General features: G+C 38.6%; 1 protein-coding gene across 4 annotated transcripts in view; it reads left to right on the top strand.

The window, feature by feature from the left end:
* The window catches only part of nsmfa (NMDA receptor synaptonuclear signaling and neuronal migration factor a), a 44,157-nt gene extending 20,106 nt beyond the window's left edge, over window positions 1-24,051 (top strand). For 2 of the 4 annotated variants that reach the window (XM_026174080.1, XM_026174082.1), the window contains exons 5-15: window positions 864-869; window positions 3,790-3,858; window positions 7,493-7,545; window positions 14,369-14,499; window positions 15,249-15,332; window positions 15,459-15,492; window positions 16,349-16,419; window positions 16,664-16,743; window positions 18,451-18,553; window positions 21,242-21,317; window positions 22,977-24,051. In XM_026174080.1, coding sequence (XP_026029865.1) covers window positions 864-869; window positions 3,790-3,858; window positions 7,493-7,545; window positions 14,369-14,499; window positions 15,249-15,332; window positions 15,459-15,492; window positions 16,349-16,419; window positions 16,664-16,743; window positions 18,451-18,553; window positions 21,242-21,317; window positions 22,977-23,074 — 805 coding nt within the window. In that variant the 3' untranslated portion in view covers window positions 23,075-24,051. The remainder of the gene's footprint in view (window positions 1-863; window positions 870-3,789; window positions 3,859-7,492; window positions 7,546-14,368; window positions 14,500-15,248; window positions 15,333-15,458; window positions 15,493-16,348; window positions 16,420-16,663; window positions 16,744-18,450; window positions 18,554-21,241; window positions 21,318-22,976) is intronic. The other 2 variants (XM_026174083.1, XM_026174084.1) reach the window with 2 other exon arrangements.
* Window positions 24,052-27,993: the final 3,942 nt, after the last annotated feature.

Raw genomic sequence — 27,993 nt, 5'->3', positions numbered from 1 at the left:
AACAGACCATTACTGGCATACTTAACATTAAGGATTTTCTAATTGATTTATTATCTTCTAGGCTGCCATTGACTTCCCCGTGAGCAAGTTTAAAAATCAACTTGCAAACTATTATAAGTTTTGCTTAAGGAGGACATCCATCATAGTGACTATTTTGTTAATTCTCACATTTCCTTTTGGTTAAAATGTAATCAGCTGCAAGTTTTTCTTCAAAGAAGAATAAAAGAAATGCTTAGACTGATCACTCTCATCTCATATGCATCATCATATTTATCGTTGTCCATATTACTAGTCTACACGAAAACCTGAAAACACCCCTTTTGAGGGCCGTAAAATCAATGCTGCATGTGCATTCGAGCTGGAATATTAGTCAGCACGTTTGAATAAAAACGCGTGCACCTATTTGTGTAAGTGCATGAATTTATCTCTCAAAAACACCTGCAGTTGCAGAATATTTCTACTGTCACAACTTCTGATTAAAATATGCAGAATCTCCCACCGTTTCCAGCAAACTGTTTCTCCCCTTCACTGTCATTTTACCTCTTTTTAAGTCATTCACTTTGTGTTTTCGCCTTTCACCTTGTATTAGATGCTTGTTGCACCATCTGTTGAGCCCAAAGTCACACTCAACCACATATCCCGCAAAAGCTGTTTGATTCTATAATTAAATGCAAACCTACGGCACTAATATGGCTTTACTTTATTAGTTTTTACACATGGAGATTAAACATAAACTTCCTCTGTCTCATTCTGATGCTGTTCTTTGCCTCTCTGAGACTCAGTGCTCTCTGGTGCCTTAACTGTTTCTTCTTCTTTCTTGCTTCTCTTCTTGCATGCTAATTAATCTTGGGACCATCAAACAGGATCTCGTGAGTATTGTTCCCTGCCTGATTTCTTTTTTCCTCATCTAAATCCCTCGTCCTTAACTGCTGTTCCTTAACTTAGATGCTATCATTTAACCTTCATCATCGGGCTGCTTGTTGCGCTGAGTTAAAGAAAATAAATCATTACAAGAGAGAACCAAGCAGGATGTAGCGCAGTGCTCTCAAATAATATGAAAACTGAAATACATTTAATATTGCGTGTTTAGCTCTCTGAACAACTATAAAGCGCAGTCAGCACAAATAATGTTAATTCATGTAAAAATGTGACAGAAGGGAAGTCCGGTGTAATCCAGTGCTGCTGAGTAAGCCTGCCAAGCTCAAGTACAGAAAATGTCTGTGCGTTGGCTGACCTAAACCCTGGCAGCTCACATGCGCCCTGCAGTTTTACCAGTTTGGCACGCACACACTCGTCTAGGTCACAGCAATAGAGGGACTTTGGCCATTTAAGATATTTGTGTTAGTTATGTTGGTGCTCTAATCCTTCTTCACAGCCTTCCTAATTATCACTAAATCTGTGCTGGCTGACTTCAGCCATGTTTGGAACTAAATGTGTCTGAGAGATTTCATAAGTACAAGAACAAGTATTTATAGTGCAAAAATTCAATCCAAGTGTCTTCCAGTAAAATGCAACTTTTGGCTGTATTCAGTAAGTTCCATAAAACTTTGATAGATAAATAGCCTGTAAGAAATGTGCTGTGTGCAAAAGCTTCCTAACTAGCTTCAGCGATAAGATAAATGCTAACATATTAACACTGCTTAACCAAGCCAGAACCTTAACATTTCATACTACATACCCCTTCCTGCTGCAACACACTGTGACTAACTAAGCCCAGCTAACCCGAGCTGCTACTTAACACTGAAAACATGTCAGGTTTTTATTAAACAGTCCACTCTTCAGTTGTAAGCACAAAGGTATTCAGTCCTGATGTCAGTATTTGTTATAAAAATATAAAAACCCCAAATTAACTGATTGTACTAAACAGTATGTATGATTAAATATATCATCATTTGAGAGAGCAAGTTTTCAAAGATATCTGTGTAGTCTATGAAAATCTATGTACACCCTTACTGTTTCCATAGAAATCAAGGAGGTAAGTAGCAGGAAAGTGCTGTTAATCACAATTAGATTAATCAGTTAATTAGACTTGTTAGCGTGTTACATGTCAAAGTTCATGAAAGTACAATTAGAAAAAGATTGAACTAGTATGGCTTGTTGGAAGAGTTGCCATGGCAGCAGGCCTAGGTTTGACTCTTGAGATGTTTTGCCATAATGCACAGTGGCACGTGGCACATGTTGGTGAAAACCAAACACAACATACCAGCAAAAACACCTCATAGCAACTGTCAAGCATGGTGGTGCAGGGAAGATGATTTTTGCAACAGGACCTGGGCATCTTGCACTCACTGAGTTGACCATGAACTCATCAGTAAACCAGTGTTCTAGATGTTAGGCCACGTGTCCTAGAGCTAAACCTTAGCCAAATTTAGTTCATGCAACAAGATAATCATCCCAGGCAAAGTAAGTAGCAATGTTGTGGTAGCACTTTAGAGAGCTGTGCAAAAACAAATGGCTGGTAACCATAACGAACTAAAGCAACCTCGCAAAGAAGAATGGGCCAAAATTCCTCCACAACTCCTTTGAGTCATTGGGGTGTACTTAGCTTTTAAAAGGGCAGCATAGAGACCTTTGAAAACTTTCATTTTCATGTGACTCTGTGCTATTTCTAAAAACCTGTAAATAACATATCCAAGATCAACTCTGTTGTTTTGTATTATCAATACTTGACTAGGTAAACTAGCTAAAATTGGAGATACTTCTGACCAGTTTTATGGCTGAGGTGCCATGAAGTGCCAGTCTGGTGGAAGTGGATTAACACAATATTGTTTTGGGGTTTGTTTTTTTGTTTTCTTAAAATGGGATTTCTTTCCCAAACATAGAAAGTAAAGCCACACCTCTTCATTAAATGGGCATGTTATTTGAGGGGGATTTTACTCATTCATTTTTATTTACTCGAGCAGAATGTGAAGTGCCCACAGTGGGGTATCACTGGTTAAAGGTAGTCTAGCTAAAACTCTGATTTGGACAAATGTTAATCAGTTTCACAGAATTGTTGGGTCACACTTTCAAATGACAATTAAGACTGTTGAAGACATAATCGCACATTGAAAGTGGTACATTTCACACCACGTTTGTACTTTGACACATGGAAGTCCAGTGTGAGCCCAGTGGTATGACTTTCTGCTAGTCAGAACACACTCAAGTTTCTCAGTAGTTCATATGAACGAATGGCATGCCTCCACAAAAAGAAAAATCCTTCTTTTCTAAGAGGTCTTGCTAGGGGAAGATAGTTTTAATGTCAAGAAATGTTTCCATTAAAAATTGATGTACCTCATGTTGTGAATAAATACCCAAAGTACTGAAGAACGTGCATGTATTTGAGTGTAGCTGCTTTTTGAGTTCACATACCTGCAAGAGCTGATTTAAGTATAGTGTATACTCCAAACTCAACATAACATTAAAATGCAAAGAAGGGTGCACTAGAAGCAAAGCGGAACTGATTCTGGGATGGTACAAAAAGTAAAAAAGTATAAAATTCCCCCCAAAACAAACTATTTCTTTAAGAATTGAAAAGTGTAACACTTGAAAAGTCACTTAAGGTGACAAGATACTCATTTCTATGGGATGATGGATTATTATAGATGCAAACTGGCACATGGGGTTATTTACCTTGCTGGTCTTTTTAGTCAAAGCTATCTGCTGTCTACCTACAACAGCATCCTCTTTATAGCCCAAAAACCCCTGCAGCTCAAAGCCGTGGCATCAGCCTCCCTGCACTGTCCTACCCCTCACTATGCCAGCACTCTCCCTCTCTCATCCCTTTAATACTGTGCCACATCATGGCAGGGCTTTCCGGGGATTTGTGCAGAGAAAAAGGAGAGAGAGGGAGCAGGAGTCAGCAGAAGTCATCCAGAGGTACGAAGCACCCCACCCCCCCCTCCTCAGGCACAGTTTTTGGCGCTCATTTCTGGCTATGGTTCTGTTATTGCTTATTTACAGCCATATCTAATCTGTGTAAGCCAAATAGTTGGAACATGGCACACGAGGTGTGAGGACATCAGGTTTTAAAAGAACCAGAAAAGGATCGCCTCACAATGCCCCAATTTCAAAGCCAGAATGAATCAAACTTTTATTCCAGTGTAAGGCTGGAAAATTGAAGATATGCTACATGGACAACTTATTTTTGTTTTTGTAGATAAGTTGTATGCAATTTGTCTGAATTAATTTGAGAAATATTTTGTATAGTTGCAAGCACCTAAGCATTTAAATCTGTAGTACACCGCAGGCTGCTTTATTAGAGCTACATTTTAAATATGATGATATTGTTTTTATAAATATGTGTTTATTTACCTCAAAAATTTTGATTCTGCAACATGGAGAAATGACTTTAGTTGCAAGTTCAGAACCTGTTTCACCCGGGCCCTGATACTCTGTCACACAGGGGCAGATGGCGTCTGCGACACGAGGCAGTACATCTCGATTCCTTTGACATCTGAGTGTTATCCATCTGCAGTGCCAATGTCATTAAAGCTGCGTGTTGTTTCATCGAAATGTGTGATTTGAGCACAAGGGAAAATAAACTGCAGAACAAACTTTTGGGGGCAGTTTACCTCTAAAACACACAAAAATCCATCCTGTGTCTGTCTCAAAGTGTTATTCTAAAAATATGGATTTTAGCACATTGAGGCTTTCTTTACCCTAAGGCTGTCAAAATATTAAAATGCATGTTTATTTTTCTTTCTCCATTGTGGCTTTTTATCCACTCTAACTGGGTATTTGAACAACAAAAACAGATCAAAAACAAAACCAACCTCAAAGTGAATGCATTAGAAAATGCCTGCTTTGTGGACAGGGAACATTATATATTTTATAAATGAGACATGAAATCTCTTGATGACACAATACTCTTTGTGATTGACTTTGTTCTTCATCATTTCCTTTCTGTAACTCTGAAACAGCTCAGTGAAAGCTTCTGTATGGAGATGTTGCAGTGGTGCTGGCTTAAGAATGGGATTTATTGTATTTTCTTGCCCACGGTGAACTCTAAATAATCATCCATATCACAGTCTGCTGATATAAACAGAATTTAAAAATGTATTCACATTAGGGTAAATCTGGTCTCTACCACAGCACAAAAGAATTATTCGTATAACAAGGCAATTTTCATGCAGGGTTTCTGTTAAAAACCAGTGAAAGCAGTGGATTCAATGCAAATTTTTCCACTTTGTTTGTTATATTATGAGATAATAATAATGAAGATAAAACTATAAACAAAAGCAAGGAAAAGTGAAGGAACCATTTCAATGCCTAATCACTCCAATTTTTACTTTCACTCTTGAATTCTCTGAGTTATTACAGCTGCTTTGTGGCTTGTTTACGTGGGCTTTTTTATACCGTTCCTTATTTTCTCTATATTTTTTGTTTCGTTAAGCAGACAGATCGATAGATAGACATCTGAGACGGTTCTAAACGCTCTGTTTTCTTTCTACTACTAGCTCTGAATATGTGTATAACATGGCCACACAGCCACAGGTGTCTGAGCAGAGCAGTCTGACCCATCTTCTTTTTATAAGAGACAGCGAATCTGATTTTTATTGCGTGAAATTCTCCACATTCACTTTCACTATTAACTGAACTAAAACTGCATCATTATTATGTGTTATAGCAAAAATATCAAAAATATATAGACGTTAAAAATGCCATAAGAGTCTAGTGTTACTTCCAAAACACAGGGAAAAACAAAGCCAGGAAGTCCTTTCCATAATCATTACTAAAAAAAGTGTTCACTTTATATCTGTGATTTTCATCCCTGTTGTCTGCACAAAATTAAGACACTGCAGGTGTGATAGCATCTATTCATTTTCCACTTATTTAACTAGGTGGTGTGATTATGTTTCTGCTCATTTAATCAGCAATTTAGTCTGCAAATTTTACAGTTTACTACTGCAATAATGAACCACATATCATTTTAATAATCTAGGACTAAAGGAAACAAAATAGTTTTTCTGTGATAAGTATATGCACTATATTTAATTTCTAATTTAGACCATGTTACACTAGATCTAGATGATGAAGTTAGCTGTACAAACATGCAAAATCAAACCATGAATAAGTTATTCTCCTGACATTATTAAAGAAGTAAATCAAGGGAAAGAAGACTCTAAAGACTTCTTTCCCCTTTCTGCTGCTTCTATATTTATAGGCTTTACCAACAGACAATCACGCATATATTTCCCCACACACAACCACACGCTGAGACCATTAATAATGAGTGTTGACTGGTAGCTTAGTGAATCAACACTGAGTGTAGAGGGGACATGGGAGGAGCTCAGAAAGATAAAAGGATGTTTATCTGGGACTCTTGCATAGAACATTATGTCAGGATCAGGCAGCAAGTCACCCACAAAGTCTACACAAACCATAATACTTTGCTGCTATTAAGAAGATTAAACGCTTCCAAACAGTGCATGGTAATGCAACATCTCCAATATTTACTTACTCATAGGCTAGTATGAACGTTTATGTGTGTATGATCTGGTTTTAGATGGGTCAAAACCAACACCAGTCACACATTATGTTTCAGTGTACAAGACAGTTTAAATATCAAATATGTGTATCTCTGGTTATTTAATATGACATTTGATTGACAACTCATTTGGCAAATTCTTTGAAAGCCACACTCTGACTCATACCACAGTTTTTATAATATATAAAGCACGCGTTTATGTCCTTTATCTATAGTTTCATGAAAGTATGTACCTTTTTAAGCATTTTATGGTGAACCTTTTAAAATAGATGCATAACTATCATCCTTCTTTCTTTTCAGTGTTAGGATTAGCAATGTCCCTGCTGTGTGTACTATGCAAGTGTGTTGCCCATTTAGTTCAGTATTACCTGAAATATCTGAGTTTCTTGTCTTTTCATGTGCTATAATTTTAGTCTGATTTGTGTTTTTATTTATTTGATTTTTTGCTTTAAACTTGTTAACAAACTCCACCACTAATATTGATAAACCGGACTGAGTAAAAACCATTTTTGCACCAATCACACACTGGTTGCAGAGGAGGAGTATTTCCTAAAGACTTTTAGACATGGTCAATATATGTCATGGACATTATTCCATAAATTGTTCACTAGGTCTATGCTAACTTGACCAAAAAAAGCTACTTCTGAAGCTTTAATGTCTTGTTCAGATGAGAGCTGAGCAGGGTTTCCCTTCTGGCTGCTGTTGCATTATAATCTTGTGCGTTTCAACAATCTAAAAAAAAAAAAGCATAAAAAGAGGTATTGTCACCATGTGGTAGCCCACATTACTCCCACAGCACTGTTTTGACCACTCACGCTGACAAGTAAATGAATATATATTTACCTAATTAGCTCTTTTTTCAAACCTCTGTTATAAATAGATGCGTGACACTAATGTGTGTGTTTTTGTGTGTTGCCTGACTTTTTTTCTCCCCACCCACCGCTTCCCCTTTCTCTTCTTTACATTTTGGTCCTTCCTCTGTCCTCTGTTATCCCTCCTCCGCTTTGATTTTGCTACCCACAGGAACTTCCGGAAGCATCTTCGGATGGTGGGCAGCAGAAGGCTTAAAGCACAGAGTGAGTCAGATGTGTGTGGTTGATATGTTTGCTCAAATTGACTGTGATGTTCTTCACCCCGCCATCACAAGTGTTTTGTTTTCCTGTTTATTTTGGCGTGTTCTCGCCTGTGTGTGTGGCACCAAGCACTGCTGCTGCTTTGCTGGGATTTTTTTTTTTTTTAAATCAGCATATTGTCTCTCTTTGAAGATTATATATTGATCAGTGTGTGTTTGATAAGTCAGCGATATGACTGTGCATGTGTATTTATGTGTGTGTGTGTCTCTGTGCACAGTACGTGCTTTCTAGTTGCAGCACTTTAAATGTTTGTTTTTTTGGTTGTTTTTGTCGTAAAGCACACACAAAAATAAATTACATACTTTTAAAAAGGCAAAAAATGAGGCAATGGGTTGCGGTGATTGAAAAGTGTGTGTTTTTCTTTTTAAAAATAGTGAGCGGGGCATCACTGAGACGGGTCTGTGAGACAAATGAGATCTTAGAGTCCTGTGACTGCAACCTTTCAAGAAACTTGATAGATTGGATTGACTCATCCAGAGTTTTATTGTCTTTTATGATTTTAGAAAATATGGAAGTACAAAGAAAACATGTACAGTGTGCTCTGCTAAAAATGGTGATCTTTTTATTTCTGTCAGCGCTCATAAATCCATGTGAACGTTCAAAATTAATACAGCCATCTTTCTTAAATGAAAATCAAAGAATCTTTAAAGTCTCTGTTGAAGCCATTACTAAAACCTAAACATGACACCATCTCCTGATTCTTTCACTGTAGAAATATATGACATCCCCAAATCTTGATGCTGATGTCTGTAAGGGAAAGTGATCTCACATTCCTACAGTACTGTGCAAAAGTCTTGAGCTATCCCTCATTTCTTTATATTTTGCTCAGAAAATAGGAAAAAGGCGCAACGATTTATTGAAATATGTGCAAATATGTTTCCATTTATATATAAGGCAAAAACAGAGTATTTGGTGTGACCACCTTTATTCTTCAACACATAGTGAGCTGCTTAGGAAAACTTTCTTGTAATTTCTTTAAGTAGTCTTCAGGAATAGTTCTCCAGCTTTCGTAAAGGACATTCAAAGCTTTTCTTTGGATGTTGGTTTGCTTTTGTTCCATTCTCTATCAAGTTGATCCCACACTGCTTCAATAACGTTGACATCCGGGCTGATACTATTCCACTGTGTGTGTTTTTCTAACTAGTTATGCTTTTACCGCACTGGCAGTGTGTTTTAGATCGCTATCATGCTGAAAAATGAAGCTGTTGCCAGTGAGATGCTTCCCGGATTGTACTCCATGTTGGCTCAAAATCTGATCATCATACTTTTCGGTGTTCATAGCTCCATCAATTTTCCCCAACAACCCCTCACCTCCTTCACACAGATTGACAATGGAAGCAAAAAATAAATAAATGTAGGGTGGCTCAAGTTCTCTCTCTTCATGGACACATGAGCGTTTTGTTAGGGCCAAGCTAACCTGAGTATAGTTAGTTAACCTGCAGTTTGGTTCTGACTTAAAAAATACACAAAGCTGTATTTGTTGTGCTAAGAATATAGAATAGGACACGTTTAAATCATTACATCAAAAAAGTTGAGCCTCTGAATTTCCTTATAAAAGAAAAGATGAAGACGTTGATGTGAGAAGCAACGTGAACAAAGTCAGGATTAGGGATGGGTATCGTTTAGGTTTTATCCGATACCGGTGCCAAACCAGTACTTTTGAAACGGTGCCGTTTGTTAGCCTTTTCTGCAGCTATGGGGCATATATGATATCATTCTTGGCTGGAAGCAGTGCTTAAACAATGGAAAAACCACAAACTTTGTCCAAACACCTCTCATGTTTAACTGTTTTCCACTTTTTCTTTGGTCATTTTAGCCTTTTTGGCAGGGTGAAGGGAGTATCTGCCATCAAACAAGAGGACAGCCGCATGTAGCTATGATGATGTTTGCTAGTTCAGCTTACATGCATTAATGTAATAACGTGGTTAGCCTACTCAACGTAAATTAGCTACTCATGCAGAGAAGAACTGCTGCTGCTGCCATCATCATCCGTCATCATTTCTGCTACACTGGCAGGGCTAGGGGCCAGGACTCTACTCCTCCAGTTTTTGGGGGATGTTGCTAACTCCGGTCCGAGGCACCACACCCGCAGTAGATGTGCACAGCGTGAGGTCTTGCAGCAAGCTATCAAATACGGCACATTTCTCGGCTTTTTAAAAAAACGCTATGCGTCGCCAGGTGTTTCATCGGATTTGAGGTGTTACCTCCTTTGAGAGTTTCACAGTATCACAGTATCAGCTTAAAGCACTTGTTGCAGGCTGCTGAGTTTGCATATTTTGCTGTGAAGTACAGCCAGACTTTTGACCGCTTCGCCTTGGGTATTTTTAATCTGTAGCTCTGCTCTAACAGAACGTACGTACCTGGGCCCGCCTACTATCCTCGGAAATCTAAAATGATTGGCGAGAATCTAAAGTGTATCACAGCTCAGGAAAGAAAAGCACCGAAATAAAGCACTGAAATGTGCGCTGCTTTTCGGTCTGGTTACTACCGTTTATGTCAGAACCGATACCGGTACCCATCCCTAGTCAGGACCCATCGTCCTGAAAATCCACACAAGCCAAAAAATATGATGCCCTGAGGACCACTGTTGATTAACTGTATCAAACACTTTCAAGTAGTCTAAAAATATTCTAAGAGCACAGTGATTACTGTTCAAAGCAGAACAGATTTTATTGCAGAGTAGCTCAGTGAAGCTGGTAGGATATAGAAACTGGAGCGAGGAGAGGATGACTGTTTGTCTACTTTACAGTACGTGTTTGTTCGTTTGTACATGTAGGCAGTTTGTGCAGAGGAGAGATGCCATCGTATTTACACTACATTTGTGCACTTCCTCCATCCATCTTTGCGCTTTCATGTGTTGAAGATGGTGAGTGTATAGCAGAAACAGCCAGTTTGCAGGTTTCTCTCTCCCCGCCTGCACTAGCATTCGCTGAACGTAGATCGAAGAGTTTCAGCCGTTCCTGGAGTGATCCCACCCCTGTCAAGAATGACTCTCCTCATGAACCCAGAGAGAGTGAGTTTACGCAGTCTCACACATGTGCACACAACGACAAACAAACAGACACCAACAAAGAGTTGCTGACAGCTGCAGGGAGCAAACGCAAATAGTTAGAGAGAAAATGTTGTTTTTCAAGCTAACCAGATTACAAACACTTAAATAGGGAGGTTTTAACATTCTCTCATCGGGCTTCCAGAGTCAAGTTTTTTAACATATAAGGAAATCTGTGCTAAAATTACTTACCCCACCTTGATAATGGGGGGGGGGGGGACCTTTGCAAACCAACCTTTCAGCGTAGCTTCAAGTCTGACCCTTTGGGTCACAGAGATTACTTCTGCATATACTACATTTAAGCAACATTTAATATGGACATCCACCTTGTAGTTGGATAAGAAAAATAAGGACAAACCTAATAGGTGACTTTTAATTTGTATGTAGCAAAATTTGCAGTCGTGAATGTTGGGACGTTGACATAAAACTTTGCATTTAAGCAAAGTGAGATGAGCACAAAAACATTCCCTTTTAAAAAGGTTTTAAACCTCGTAGACAAATATTATTAGCACATGCTTGCAAGCAGCGAATGTTTTGCTTGATAAATTTCGTCAGTTTCTATTTCTAGCATTTACAAAACAAAACAAAAAAAGCCTGACCTGGTTCTGTAAGAGTCCATATTTTAAATTAAGTCACGCTGCTTCCCAGCACCATCAGCTGGCAACAACATAAATTAAATATCAACCTGACATCCATATGCAAGAGTGTCTATTACAGATGTTAACCACAAATTAAGTCTGACAGGACAACAGAAATGAAAATTGTGAGAATAAATTTCGGTCAGTGCATTACGTGTGCGGTCAGAAATCATCCATGCGTCCCTTTGAGCAATCACATTTTGACTGTCAGATTGATTACAGCTTGAGTTGGCTTCGTGCCCTGTCATTAATGAATTTCCACACTCAGGTGACTCACAAGAAGTTGAAAGCCACTTAGCATTTCTCATGAAACACTAAAGGTCTGCTATTCAACACTTTGACATAAGAGTATGAGTTGACTGAGGCTAAATCAGACGTATCCTTGTGTTACTTGTATTTTATTAGGAAGTCGCATTGAGATCACAATCTCTCAACCCAAAACATCTAAATAATAATTCTACAAATAAAACATAAAATATAAATCCACAACATTGTCCATAATGTCAAAATACCCATAACATAAAACATTAAATGGCTTCTCAAAAGAAACGCCCACAAGTCTTCTTCACTGCTTTCCTTATTATGTTTTTGAATGCATCAATAGGTAGTGGCATGTTAAATGGAGGTCTTTCTGTAAAGTATTCCCTGTACAAGGTGCATAGGAACGAAACGCTGTTTTCCCAGATCTGCCAGATCTCATCAAAAAGCAAGCATCTAAAGGAGAGTAGCTGCTATTTAATAGCAGTGAAAGTTCTCTTTCTGTCGAGTGTGACTACACATTTAATCCCTGGATATTAAAATGAATTTTCAACAGTATGTCTCAGTTTCTCTACATGATAAAGAAGTGCTGTATAGGAAAGAGTAAATCAGAATAAATCAAAGTAATCCATCAGCACTACTCTTTGGGCTTAAGTTGTAAAGAAAATAAATGTGTAAATTTGAGGGGTGTAATTATAAAACAGAAGAAAGAAAGGTAAAAAAAAAAAACAGTTTTTCCTTTACTCAGTTACTTTGATGTAGTATGAATGTTGTAAAAGCTGTAAAAACAAAGAAAATACAATTGTAAGTCCATGCGATGGGCCAAATTGGAGCTTTTGCTGGGCCAATTCTAGGCCCTTTGCCTTATGTTTGACACACCGATATAGAACTAAAACAGCTTTAACAGAAAATAAACTAGCGCTGCTTTCTTTGAGTGGTCAGTGATGGCCAACCCACCAAATCCTTAAGAATGCAGTCAGAGACTTTGCATTTGCAATAAAATGTAGAGAAATAAATAAATAAGACCCTACTAAATGATATTACAGTATTAAAGTCTTTATAAAAATCCCCAAATAATCATTTTTACCACAATCATCTCAAGATTTCCAGTATTCAGAACTGAAAAGCGACCTAATAAGATCCACATAAGGTTATCATTGTTTCATTGTTTGTAGTCAGTTGAAAATGAAAGTCACATTTCATGGACAGTACGTGTCACAGTGCTGTCGCGCTCTCTCTCTCTCCCTTGAAATAAGATGACATTTTGTTGCTGCAGTCTTACAGCTCACTTCCTGATTTTGGCAGTTCAAGGCCAACTAACACAGGAAAATCAAATCTGTGGACACTCGTAGAATCGCACGTTCACACGTACAAACTGACTGTCTCTGCTGTCGACTCTGACCCTGTTCATCTGTCTGTGTATGGCCGTGGGTCTTTTTCAACTTTGTGATGCTCTCTCTTTCTGTGAGTACGTCCTCAAAAATGGTGTGTGTCTTAAGTCAAGCCCTGTCAGCTGTCATACGCCTACAACTGTTGTAGGCGTATGTGTCTCAGTGTTTCTGGAAGGCTTTGAATCATTCTAAACTGCATTCATCGTCTTTCTGTCTTCCATAGTCTAATGAAAGATTAACGAGTTGTTTATTGCAGCTTAAAAGTGTGGTTGAGCCCATATTTTTCGCTTTTTTTTTGTTGTGGGGAAGAGTGGTGTTAAATCACAGGCGGTTTCCTGGAGACTTTGATGTCAGTCTTGTTTATCATTTCCTCAGTTTTCACGCTGTTTCATTTCAATAGTCTCATACCATACCAACTGGTCACACATCAAAGAAACACGGCTCAGGAGCGAGCATATTCGTGTCTCTCATTAGTGCAGTTAACGTAAATTTCACATCAAACCATGTCAACAAAACAACAAGCAACATAGACAAAACACACACAAGCCTGACTTGATGTCCAACAAATGTCCACTGGTACAAAAATCTCAGATGTAATAAACCAAGCCAAATATTGGGACCTACAAAGGTTTCAGCCACAACATGGGTGGATCAGTGTGAACGAGCCTAAGTGTTTCTGTATTAATAAATATGGAAGATTTTAACCTTCCGAGAAAAGATGTGAGTGAGCATCATTACAGTTATTAACTATTAACCCCTTGTTACTATAGTATAATCTGAAATCACATAAATAAATCCCTCTGTTTGTGAACAGGCAGGTAATTATTTGGCCAACAAACATTACAGCATTGCATTATTCAATACTGTGTTTCACATTTCAGTGGTAACACAGGTCCAATATAGAATTTAATAGAATGAAAGGTTAATATGCTCATTTTTGGACATTGATCAGAAGAGACATGTAACAGCACTGGCCACCAAACATTTGTACGTGGATATTTAGTCAACAATTTTAGAACTAATTAAACATATGGATAATTATTGTACTCGATATGTGTCCTGTAACATGTCCCTGCTTTACAATAACCGGTCTCCAGACTAAGTTTGATTTTTCTAGCCCATTTTTTGTAGTTGACACCTGAAATCTTGCTGCTATGCTTCCCATCAGTCATTTTCTTTTTTTTCCCCATTGTTTTTGCTACTCTCTGCTTTTTCCTATTCCACCTGTCATTTTTGTATGCCATTGCCATCATTAACAGCTCCATCCTTTCTCTCTCCCCCGCACTCACCTTGCTTCACTTCCTGGACACATCCATCCTTCATTCCCCGAGTTTCTCTTTCTCTGTCACCTTTCTTGCCTCTCACCCAACTTCCAACAACTTGCTTACACTCTATTATCTCAGACCTTCTTTATCTTACATTTTCTCCAGGTGGAGACCTGCAGACCTCTTGTGGCACTCTGGATGAAGGAGGTCTCGACGACAATATAGACTGGGAGGAGGAAAGGGAGATGGAGAGGCTGGCATGTGAGGGAGATGACTTTATACCTCCCAAAATCATGGTAAGAGATCCATAAGGGAACGTTATATGGGTGCATCATCCTTGGTTATTGTTTTCTGTCCTGTTGGTTTTGTTCACAAGGAACTGAATTAGTTATTTTAACCATGTAACTGCCTACATGCTTATTGGTACTGAAACAACAAGCCGTTCGAAACTTTTCTTTGATAGCTTGATCAGTGTTGACATGATCACATCACAATGTTGCTGTAGATTGAATGGCTGCACATCTTTGATGCAAATCTCCCATATCACCACCACATCCCAAATGTGCTTATTTGGGTTGATGATTTTTGGCTGTGGAGGCCATTTGAGTGAAATGAAGTCACTGCCCTGTTCAAGAAACCAGCTTGAGATGATTTGAGCTGTAGCCATCATCAACATGAGTACGCCTTGGTCATAAAGTGATGGCTATGGTCAGCAACAATAATCGGATAGGCTGATTGGCCTGCCTTGTGATTGGCTGATTAGAAACAATTGAAGAGGAATACAAAGTAGCCAGTGAGTGTACATTAAAATTATTATAATCATTCTTGTTTTGTTTTTATTCTCTAGTAATTAAGACATATACAAAATCTACATCTTTATTACATCTGTAGAATATTACCTAGGGCATAGTTGTAATAAAATATAAGCGTACGATAAGAAATTCTGCCTTTTCCTCTTTTCTCTTTGTATTAATTCTTGTACTTTTCCATCTTACATCGAAACTAACAAGTTTCCGCTCCTCTGCTGTTTCTGCTTCATGTTTAGCTGATCTCTTCTAAGGTCCCCAAGGCCGAGTACATTCCCACCATAATCCGTAGGGACGACCCCTCCATCATTCCCATCCTCTATGTGAGTGGAATGCACCGAAACATACAGTAGACAAGAACTACAGAAAGTCACACTAAAATATACACATATATCAACCATGCAAACTGCCTTTGCTAAGATGTTTTGTGTAATTTTCATTTTCTTCAGGACCATGAACATGCAACTTTTGATGATATTTTGGGTGAGTATTTCTGTGGGGTGCGTGTTCTTCTCTGCCATTTTCACCTTCACTATTTCTTCTTTATTATTTTTTAATTCTCACTTTCTTTCTACAATCAAAACTTCACTAATGGAATATAAAACTATGTGTATGAAATACATCTACTGCCAAACATTTTTGAGCCTGAAAGTAAATGTTTAACAAGTGACATGATGAATAATGAAATTTGTATAGATACAAAAGACTTACATAACATCCTGTCAGAATAAACAGAATAAAACATGAGGTCAATTCCTTCCTGTGAAATAGAAAACAGGCATCTTTACTTTATAGTGTTGCCTGTGGAGTTAAAGGTCACACAAATATCTTGTGGATAAACCTTACTTGCTTTCAAATCTCTAGAAATTAACTTAGATTTGGCTAATGTGGCTTATTTATTTAGAAACTGTTTAGTGCTGCAATGGATTTCTCCCCTCTGAACACTGAGGCATTTACAGTCACATTCTCCAGAGTTTCCTAATGTAATAATGATCTCTGCATTGATTAGAGCTCTCATATAGAAGGTACAAGGATGCCCATGGATGTTTTTACAGATACATACAGATTTTCATTTGAAATTCATCGAGCTGTTTTATTTTACGATGACACTTTCTGACGCCTGAAGAACACAGTGTTGAGTTCAATTTAAATTACATCTTCTGTTTGTGTCTCCGCTGTCTATTACTACACCTGTAGTTGAACTCGACCTCCTGGGATTTTCTTTGTGTTCTTCCTCTCTTCCTACATTCTTACACGTCGCTTCGCTTTTCTTTTTTCTCTCCCTCTCTCGGTCCCTGTCATTCACATCAATCCCTCCCTTTCCCCCTCTTGCTCACAGAGGAAATAGACAAGAAGCTCACAGCTTACAGGAGAGGAAGCAAGTTCTGGAGGATGCTCATCTTTTGTCAAGTGAGGAACAAGAATTTTATTCCTATTAAAATTGAATATTTTACTTATTAACTGTCCTACCCTAAAGCACGCATTTATGTATTGTACATAGTGTATTTTTCCACAACGATATCCCTTTTTGAATGAAATTATTTCTGAAAATGAATTTCATGGATAGTAAAGGGACGATGAATAATATGCATGTATTTGGTTTAGCTTGGCTTCGGTTTGAGGATCTATAACATACTGTATACTTTTTTTGCAGGGAGGCCCTGGTCATCTGTATTTACTGAAGAATAAAGTGGCAACGTTTGCTAAGGTGGAAAAAGAGGAGGACATGAGCCAGTAAGCTAGTTCTGGACATTAGGGTCCATCTCTCCTTAATGAATATTAGTTTATGCCACAGTAATGTAGAATAGTGCAACAATTCCTATTTATTTACCACATCTTATAAAGCATGGCCATAAGCCAGTGCATGCTTTTTTCTTTTAACCTTTATTTAATGGTTAAATACATTTTATCTCCATAAATTGTTGAACAAAGGAACAGTTTCTTTAGTTTTGCCTCTGTACACGACAACAATTAAGTGCAGACTATCAGTTTTAATTCAGGAGTTTTTACCCAAAAAACGTATTAAATTTTTTAGGAATTTGTTCTCCGTTTTCAGAGGATCAAAATTAACGGGACAAACCAACATAAGTTCTAATATAAGGATTGTTTTCAGTACTTTGACGGGAAGTCATTGATTGTCTCTCGTCTGATTGTTCTGTTACTTGTTGCATGTTTGTGGGTCTCTTTGCCTTCAGGTTTGTATCTTATAACTGAAAACCTGCTATTGAGTAGAGATCAGGTGACTGATTTGGCCATTGAAGAATATCTGATAGCTTTGGGAAACTTTTGCGTTGCCTTTGCAGTATATTTTGGGTCATTATCCATTTGCAATGTGAAGCACCATCTGATCAGTTTTGCAGCATTTGGCTGAATCTGAGCAGAGAGTATAGGCCTGTATACTTCAGAATTTATCCCGCTGCTTCTGTCAGCAGTCACATCATCAATAAACACTATTGGCCCGGCTCCACTGGCAGCCATATATGCCATATAATTGCCTCCTCCATGTTTGACAGATAATGTGGTATGCTCTGGATCATAAGTTATTCCTTGCTTCTACATACTTTTCACTTCCCATCATTCTGCTAGAAGTTAATCTTGTTTTTAATCCGTCCAAAGAATTTTTTCACCACTGTGCGAGCTCTTTCCAGAGGTTTCTGGCCAAAACCAGCTCTTGAATGTAACCAGTAGTTGACACCTTGTGTAAACCCTCTGTATTTCCATTCATGAAGGCAGTGACAAGTGCTGGCTATGAAACTGGTTGTCAATTAATTTTCCAATTAATGTTGAGCCTCTGAAAATGGAGGCACTGTGTATAAAAATGACTGTAATTTCTAAATAGTTAATGCAATACATTTGTAAAAACCCTTAAATTAAAGCTGTAAAGTTTGTACTTCAATTACATTGACTGTTTGATTTAAAATTGTACTCCACTGAATACAGTGGCAAAACTATAATGACTGTTCCAACAAATGATGGGCCTAACTGCACTTACATAAATACAGAAAACATGACAAACAGCTAACCATTGCCATTGCTCTTAAGCAATGCAAATGAAAAAAGCACATAGAGCTCATGATAAGTTAATAACTTTCATTGTGTGTTTAAGGTTCATATAACAAGTATATGTAAATGCTCTTTTAATACTCTTTCTTTGAATGCTCTCCCACTTGACCAAATCAGCGATGTTCCTCTGGGACCATGCAGCACTATCTCTACAATTTTTTGCATTTATGTGCACCATCTATTGTTATTCTTCTTGTACAGGGGAACATTTTGACTTGATCACATTTGTTTGTTATACAAATCATGTCTTGAATCTGGCTTGTCTGAATGTTGCATTTGATTTTAAATGCTTGCCCATTTTACTTTGCATTTTTCAGCCTGTCTGTGTTCTTTATTAAAGCATTATCCCATGTAACTGTACTCTTTGAATTTGTTCAGATTCTGGAGGAGACTCAGTCGCTTCATGAGTAAAGTCAATCCAGAACCAAACCTGATCCACATAATGGGATGCTATGTCCTGGGTAACCCCAATGGCGAGAAGGTATTTAGATCACTACTACACAAACTCACAGCAAAATGAGTGCAGTAATTGTAGAAACAAATCAATATTATCCATGCTTTCCTCACTTCTAATTAGCAGGTTTACTCGTATAGGCTAGAATACTGTAGAAACGCCCAAATATTCATCTAATACTCAGTCACAGTTTTAATCATTTGTATTGGAATCCATCACAACAGCTCTTACAAATGTATCATTTAAATTTATGTGAATGTAAATGTAAATTACATTTATTTGAATATGTAAAATTTTACTATTGAGCGATAGCAATCTACACTGACAATGCTGATTTTTAGAAGAACAGAGGATTGGAGACGCTATTGGAGGAAGTCCATCAGCTCTCCAGCAACATTAACTTTTATTGAACTTTGGTCAGGTGGTTTTCTTTATGATTTACAGACAGTAGATAGTAGATAAGAATGTTGAATAAATTAATATTTCACATTGTTACTTATTGAGTGAATAGTCTTGCTAGTAGCAGGTAGTTAGTACCGGTAGTCTTACTAGTCAGCTTAAAGTTTTACTGAAATAACGTGAAATTCTTGCTCCTTAAAGCACATGGGTTGTTAGCTTAGTAACTAATGTCTAATGTGATCAAACAGTTAGTTGTACAAAAAGCACCTTAAAAAACATAACATTACTTAGTCACTAATATGTGAGGTCTAGTCCTTTTGTGTATTTAAATACATGCCAAGAGTATTGAAGGAGTCTGTGAAGATAAAGTGAAAGTTCTAAGAACTAGTTCAGCCCAATCACCACTTGTCGACATCAAGGATGTTGCAGAATTCCTTCAGGTATAAGATAAAAACTATGCAACAACGACACTCATCGCATGATTGCAACATCAGTAAAAATCGGCAAACAGCAAATATCGGACGATATATCAGTCAGCTCTGTTATATATAGCTATCAAGCTATTAATGTTATCAATATACGAATGATGTGATAATGCACAACGCTTCTGTTGGTGTGAATTTTGGTGAAAAGAAATGCGTAAGATGCAGTGCTCATCAGTAAATCCCAGGCACATCGTGTTAAAGTAGAACCGATCATAGTTATATATATAGAAATGAGTTCTATATATAAATAGCACTGATTTCATAACTTGGGATGGTTTGTTTCTTACCATTACAGTCACTCCTGCCCAATCTTGTCTCTTCTCCCTCTCTCTGTACTCATTTTCTGTTTGCCGCCCACTGCTTTCATATCTGCTCCTTGTGTCTGTTTATATGCCTCTTTGTCTGATCAGTGTGCAGCCCCGCTGGCTTTCTTGTTTTCTCCTCATCTCCTCTTCCACCTGTGCAGCTATTATCTCATTCTGAGTAATGTTAATGGATAGAGCTGAATAACACAAATGCTGAATGATACCGCACCCCTCTAGCTGATGTGAACAACTAAGACACAAAGCCAGCCATATACACACATATCTCCTCCTCCCTAATAAATAATCACATAAATAATTATTTACACACACACACACACAAATAGACACACACACATACACAAATACAAACATGATGGCATGCACAGATGCAGACACAGATATAAACTCTAACCAGCGGTGTTAGTCTGACCTAACTGTCTGTTCCAGTCATGTCTGCCAAAATGCTTAGTGGATCTCTCCAGTGTTGGACAGTCTGCACAGCGGTGAAATATACACCCTGACAAACAAACAGACAAATATGAACATTGCTTTCACCAGTGTGTGAATTCAAAACAACACAAAGTCCTTTTTTCCAGGGGTTTGGTATAGTTTTGAGATCTGCATTTGCTTCCTGTCTCAGTGTTTCTCTGTTTAAACACTGCCAACATCAGTTGAACACTTTTATTCATTATGCTCTATGATGCTATGAGAGCCTCCAACCTAGCAGCATGGATTTGCTGACACAAAAACATTGATGAGGCTGGGCAGTGATGATGGTTGATGGGAAGGTGGTCAGGTTTTTCCACACAAAACTGTTCATATGTTTGGCAAATCAGAATTAACATCTCATTTACTGTTTTCTGTTCTGTAGCCACTGAACAGCACATCATCCATGCTGCCTGTTTATCCAAAGTTTTAATGGAATTATCTTGGCTCCCGTTTCAGTCCCTTTGTAAACAGCTACATATTTTCCTAGATGCTTCACTCCAGACTGCACAACGCAAACACTTAGAAAAAAACAGAAGTATTTGTAACACATAAATACACCGCATGGCTTCAGTTAGCCACAACACAGGATTTGCACGACAAAATCACATGATAAAGTGATAACACATCATAAAGTGGAAAAGAAATGCTTTTCTTGCTCTTTAAGTTTCTTGCCTGAATTTGGTCATGAAGGATCTCCCGTGTTAGAAAAAGAGAGATTCTCTTTTTCTGAAACAGACAGCAGCACATTGGTGCTATAAGGTAATTAAGGTGGCGACTAGTGATTGTTTTCTTGTTCAGTAATCCATCAGTTGTGATCAAAAATTCAAAAATCTCGTGTAAATTTAAAGCTGGGAATTGATGTTTGTCTTTCTGAGTGTGCATTTGTGTCTTTGGCCATATGAAGCTGAATTTATTGCAATCCTCCTGTTGTTTTTCTGTGTTTGTGAGCTTGTCAGGCGATGCAGACGACCCCTCTGCAAGTGTAGTCAAGTGAAATGCGATTAATTGGTGTTTGCTCTCTTATCTCAACTCAACAGCTGTTCCAGAAGCTGAAGAATCTGATGAGGCCTTATTCTGTTGAGTTCGAGTCACCGCTGGAGCTGTCTGCACAGGGTAGGTCCACACAAACATCCCAACGCACTCAAACGTGTGCTGTAGAGGGACTTGCGCACACACAGAAGTGTGCGATACGTCTGGTAAATATGAAATGATACGGACACGTGCCATCTGTCCTGCTTTAACAACTGCACAAGGAATTTACTCAAACAGCTGTTCCCTCATTTTAAAAATCTGATTTATTTTCACAGTCATCTCCTTTTTGTTTAATTTCTTCTTTAATAATCACTTGCGTTTTATTTATAATCTTCCTCTTCTGTTAGGGTGGCTTCTTGATGTTTTGGTGTTAAAGTGATGTTTAATGCAACTCATTTTTTTAGATTTCCTACTCCAAACTTTGCACAGCACCCAGTCCAGTGCTGTTACTGAGCACTTGGAGACCTGCACATCTCCTTTCTAGCCTCATGTGGGAGTACGGATGTACAGTATTCAGTATCACAATCAGTATTAAAAACAAGCCTGTTCTCATCTCCAGGAACATTTAGAGCGTTTTACTTACACCCAGTTCCAGATTTCCTTTACATTTGTTCTAAAAAGGCATCAGCATCGGCATATACAAATGTAGAGTACCCTAAAGCAAAGACAAAGAAATGGTTCTACAGCAGAAATCAAAGTTGTGTCCTTGATTGCATTTTGATTATTAGCAAACTCTTAAACTCCAAGTTTTAATGTCTAAGAGCAGCAAATTCTTTTCAGATTGTTGTTTACCACAATTACTGATAGCAAGAAAATCAGCAACAAACAAAGGCTGAGATATAGATTCTCTTTATCTAAACAAATCAAAAACAATGAAAGCATCTGTCATTACACTTCTCCTGCCTCCTTAAAGCCCACTACTCTGAAAATCCACACCTCTCATTTATCAACCAGGATTTGCTTTTCTGGCTAAGGTTCATTTTTATAGTACCGGTAGTATAATGCTGTGTAGAAGTCGTGAGCTTTCCCTCATTTCCTCCTATTTTACTTCCAAGGAGCCAGACTTTCTTGTCATTTTTAAAGTGGCCCTGAGCAATAATTCTCGAGAGACATCTCTGGCTCTTCAGTTATTCCTACTATTTGCAAAAACCTTATTAGAAGTGGCTTAATGGAAGTGAGACTGCCAAGAAGCCATACTTAAAGAAGGAGGAACAATACAAAAGATTGAAGTATGCAAAATTACACAAGCACTGGATCGAAAAGTCAGTGGAGTGATGAATCCAAATGTGAAATTTTTGTTTCAGATTGTCATTAACAGTAAAGAGGAGGTTAGACGAGGTACAACAGTGAGCGTCTACAGCTATCTATAAAAACACGGTGGAGGCACCGTCATGGTTTGAACTGACTTTTCAGCCACTGCTGTTGGGGATTTTGTCATAATTGATAGAATTATGAATGGAAAAAGGTAGCATTTGTAGAAAGGGTATGAACGGCAGCAGCTTCCTTTCTCAGCATGACCGTGGCCCCGCACACACTGCAGATACTGTCAAAGCATACCTGGCTAGAGAAACACGCAATCCACCTATTTCCTATTTTCATAGGAAACCCAAACCTTATTCTATCCAGATGGACCCCATAAAGATACCTGGCACCCAGTTTTCTAACCCCAAAACAGATATCTTTCTTATAGTATGTTAAACTTCATGTCTTTGTTTTAATGATCCTATCCTATCTACTCAGGCAAAGAGATGATCGAGGCGTACTTTGACTTCCGCCTCTACCGCCTTTGGAAGACGAGGCAACACTCCAAGCTGTTGGACTATGAGGATTTTTTGTGACAAAGACATCTGGATCAATGGTGCAGCGGAGCCCTCCAGTGCCACGAGGAACCTGTTAAAACTGATCCAGCATTTGAACATTGCTCAGCTGTAGTGCTCGGCCCGCCGACTCGACACAAACAGTCATACCCGCGTTCACCCTTGAGAGGCTGGGAGAAGAGGGAAGGCAATAGTAGACCAAGGGGCTGAAGATGAATTAAATTATGCTGTGCCTCCGCTCTTCCTCGTTTTCAAAAAGAAAGGTCACCGACTAACAGGGAAAAAAAGGCCAAATCAACATAAAAGGGGGGGGGGGGGGAGCGAGAGAGAGCTGGATTTGTTTGCATCATGGCAAACAAATCTGTCTGCCTCTTGAGTTTGAAAGCAAAATCCATATGTCAAATGTGTACAAAAGAAATACCATTAGAGTCACACTCCTCTGTTGCAAGGACTTCATTTTTGAAGCTGATGATGCGCGTCAGAAAACTTCCTGAAATTCATTCTGTCATACTGTGGTTCTGTGTTTTGACTGGACCTCCCAAATAATCTCAGACCCCAGAGTAAAATACTAAATAAACCATACGTTGATGTGTGTATATATCACATTAATATATTAGCATAGCTTCAGTCATGCAAATTACTCTATTACAAGAGAAATAATGCATCATTTATTTTTGATGTGCATTGTTGTGCAATTTCATATGGAAATACTTTGGAATAACTCAGGTTTTAGCCATGAAGTAATTAACCTGTTTGTCTATCAAGATATTGTAATCTTCATCGCCATTGCTTGGAATGAATGTATTATCTCTCCAGAGATGCGTCTTTGGTTTGAGGAACTATTCTCATTGGGGGGAAAGTACAATGTTCGAACATCGTGTGGGTGTGTGGGTGTTTTCCTTGTAAAACAAAAAAAACAACAAAACAAAACAAAAAAACATGCGTGTGTATTTTCTCTTACTGTTCATCCGGTAAAGGAAAAAATATCATTCCCTCAATTATCTTTCTGTCACATACATCCAAACACAAAGACAGTCTAGTATCCTTCATGATGTCAAGAGGGATGTAAGAGCCATGCAAGTGCTCCTACCGCTGTAGTGTAGGAGTTTTCCTATTGATCCTTCCTGCTCATTTGCAGAAGGTCCGGGCCACTTAGCGGGCCCTTGTCAACAGTGCTGGCTGCACTCGCTATCTGCCAAACACACTTGGCTTCTCTTAATGGCAGCCAACCAGGCTTCCGCTGCCTCTCGCTTCGCTGGGCTGTGATCCAGTCCGAGGACCGGAGCTTTCCCGAATTTGCCAGGAGTTTAAATTGTTAACATCTATTTGCTTCTCCTTCCAGGTGCCAGTGAGTTTCTAAGGCTGGCCCAAGTGACCTGAGCAGTCTCAAACAGATTAAGGAGGGTCAAAGCACTCACACAAAAATACAGTACACACACACACACACACACACACACACACAAATGCTAGGGCTGGGACAGTAGTTTAAGAAACCATTAAATCAGGACTAAGTTAAAAAGCCATTTCACAGATACAGTACCACATCTGAAGGTCAGCTCGCTCGTAATGAGGAGGAGTGCTCCTGTGAAAATATTTTATAATGTCTTCTGTGGCTCAGGGGGAACATTTTTAGAAAGAAGCTTATATGAGAGAGCTTGCATTACAAACTGGTGCTGCTGTGTTTGAGGGCTGTGGGAGTTTGTATAGAGAGGAAAGCTGCATTAGGGGAAGTGTAGGATTCAGGGTGTTTGGGCATGAATGAAGATCAAACACATGTTTGAAGTAATCAGTTCAGAAGTCGTGGTCACTCCAAAGGTTGACAGACTTTAAAAATGTATTAAAAACAGCTGATTTAATCTCAGTCTGTTAAGTGCCCAAGTCCCTAAAATCTACGTTTCCCATAGCAGCTTTACATAATAAAAAGCAGCAACTCTTGCAAAGCACAAAAATCTCAATTCCCAATTTTTATTTTTATTTTTTGCCATTTAAAGCAGGTAGATTTTGCAAAAGGCTCAGAATATTGAGGTTTTGTGCTTCCTGAGTGCTGCATCAGAGGAAGCGATTGTTGCGAATGTGTTCACGATCTCGAAGGTGCTACACGATGTGCCGTCAAGTCACAGGTCGCCGTTCAGCTCCAGTACGGCGAGAATTCAAAGTGATCGAAACAGTGGAACTTCAAGACTGGTTGCTGAGTGTAGGTGCAGAAAAACTGCAGTCAGCACGGTGAAACCCTTCGGCTTAGAGTGGTCAAGTGGTCCTAGCCCTGCGTAACACAGACACATGCAAATAAACACACGCCAGGCAAAGCTTTTCTACATCAGTGTGTGGTAAATACTTTTCCATTTGTCATTTATTTGCGTTAATATTTGAGCATTGTGAGCAGAACTTTTTTTTTTTTTTTTTGTGTGTGTTAAACTCAACCAATCTCACTGGAGTGCTTTTTACAGGCTTAACATTGGTTTTTATTTGCATTTGCCCTCTCTGACTTCGAAATGCTGGCCTACAGTTTGTCTGGCACAGACAAGTGCTCTCTCAGCCTGAGTCACGCAGTACATGTTTTCACTACAGATATAAAATTCCACACTTATGCAACCTGTCATTTTCCTGAGCCATTTTTAATTCCAGCAAAAGCATTACGCTGCCAAATTCTCGGAGAAGTTGTCCTAAACAGCTCTAGGGTTTAATGGAATATTATTTGATGGGTGAATTCAAAAACACCAAAGCAAAAAAGAAAAATATCACTATAATTTAAAATATTCTGAATTCACTGAACTCTGACTCAGGAGTTTGAGAGCACTTTCCTCTGCTTTCAAACAAATAAATAAATGAACAAAAACTAACATTTCACCAGAAATCTAATTAAAGATGCAAATGTGTCTACTTGTGATGCACTGTTTGCCTTTTTTGATAGATACTTCGGCAGAAAGATATTCGATAGTTATTTAAAGGCTCCTAAACCTAAAACAAACAATACAGCCATGTTTCTTGTGATGGTGTCTCACAAACACAATCCAGCATTTCATTCCCATTTATAATCCTTAAACTTCACAGTGTCAACGTTACTGGACTATCACATTTGCAGAAGACATTGTGATGAGTGAGAGCAGGGGGCGAATGGAAGAGAGCCTGGAGAGGTGGCGGTATGTTCTGGAAAGAAGAGGAATGAAAGTGTGAATGAGACATGGACAGCTGGACAGAAGGAGCAGAAGTAGTGCTCGTGGACAAGTTTATATAACTGGGGTCAATCATCTAAAGCAATGGACAGTGCACGAGAGGTGAAAATTAGAGTGCAGGCATGGCGGAGGAGGTGGAGATGAGTGTTGGGGGTGATTTATGACAGAGGGACAGTAAGAGTGAAAAGGAAGGTTTAAAAGATGACAGACTTGCAATGATGTATGTTTTGGAAATCATGGCTCTGAAAACAAAAGGAGGCTGGAGTTATCAGAGTTGAAGATGATCAGATTTTCAGGTTGGAAATGAGTGTGAATGAATGGTCAGGTTAGTTTTAGCGAGACAAAGGTTGAGAGGCAAGGCTCAGATTGTTTGACCATGTGCAGAGGAGGGATAGTGGATATACTGGCAACAGATGTTAAAGATAAAAAGATCACAGAGGAGGTTCATGGATGGAGTGAAGGAAGACATGCAGAGCTGTTATTGTGACAGGGCGAGGATGCTAGGGATAGGCTGAGATGGAGACAGATGAGGGGATGCTGCGACGAACCCTGAGGGAAGTAGCTGAAAGAAGAAGATTAGAAGTTAACTTCATAGGAGATAAAGTAGGATTATGTGGGGGAAAAGTCTCAGTGAAATGCCTCGAGACCAAGATTAATATACAACACTCAGCCCAAATGGAGTCACTTTTCTTTCTATGCTGTAGACTGATTAATGGAAAATCCAAGTATAATAGAGAAAAAAATTACATACGGCCTTGCATGACATGCAGATGGGTTGTTACATGGGAGTGCCAGGAAATCTCCATTTGGAAATTCCTTGGCAAAAACAGAGCACTGACAGGTGATTAGATGAACCATCAGTCTATCACTGTATCATCGACTAACTTCCACCAATTAAATCAATGAACCAGAGTACTTAGAGGGAAGCAGGAGGAGTTTCCTGGCCTGAAAAAGCAAGCCACTGTCGAAGTACAAAATATATAAGGAACTAAAGGCTAACTGTAAAAGCAGTAGCTCTTGTCTTTGCACTTCAGACTACAAAAGAAGAATCCAACAGCAAAATCAAGGCATCAAAAGTGAAAACTAATTGGTGGCAAATGGGGAAGAGAAAACAAAAGTCAAAGTCTGAGTAGCTTTGAAAGTTAAAACTCAGTCAATCAAGTTTGCTGTCCAAAAGGTATGCCATAAAAAAGCCCTGCTGTTCTAACCGTAGCTCCCAAACAAGCCTTGCTATCACTTCAGCGTCAGTGCCTGATTAGTATGTGCTTTGAAGTGGAAAAAGAAATTTTGTTACATACCGCAAAAGCTGAATTATTTTGCCTACACATTATCACAACACACACAAAATTGCAGATAAGGTATTCCTCACTCTCAAAAAGAAGTTTTAAGGTAGTTTATCTCCCTGTTCCTGAAACACCTCGGGTCCCTAATCTTGCCTTTAACACAATCTGCCTTCTGTACACTGCTTTTCCACTTCTATCTCTCTTTTTCTTCGCACTCTTTGAGCTTGAGTGGAGCATTTGCATTGAGTTTGATATGCAAAACAGGGTTTGCAAACATCACAGACAACTAATACTCAACAACAACCTATGTAGCACCAGTCTAAAAGTCCACTTCTTTCCCAGGCCAGCACTGCCTTTCACATATTTCCCTTTTACCTTTAAGTTTCATGCAAAAATTACGGTCCGTTTATTCAAAAAAGCATAACGCAGATGTCTCATGATCATATACATTTGTATTGCCCCAAAGATAATGTAGCACAGTATT

This window comes from Astatotilapia calliptera, chromosome 7, assembly GCF_900246225.1.
Source record: "Astatotilapia calliptera chromosome 7, fAstCal1.2, whole genome shotgun sequence".
In the NCBI taxonomy this organism is placed as follows: Eukaryota; Metazoa; Chordata; class Actinopteri; order Cichliformes; family Cichlidae; genus Astatotilapia; species Astatotilapia calliptera.
This window is presented reverse-complemented; position numbering and strand designations above follow the sequence as displayed.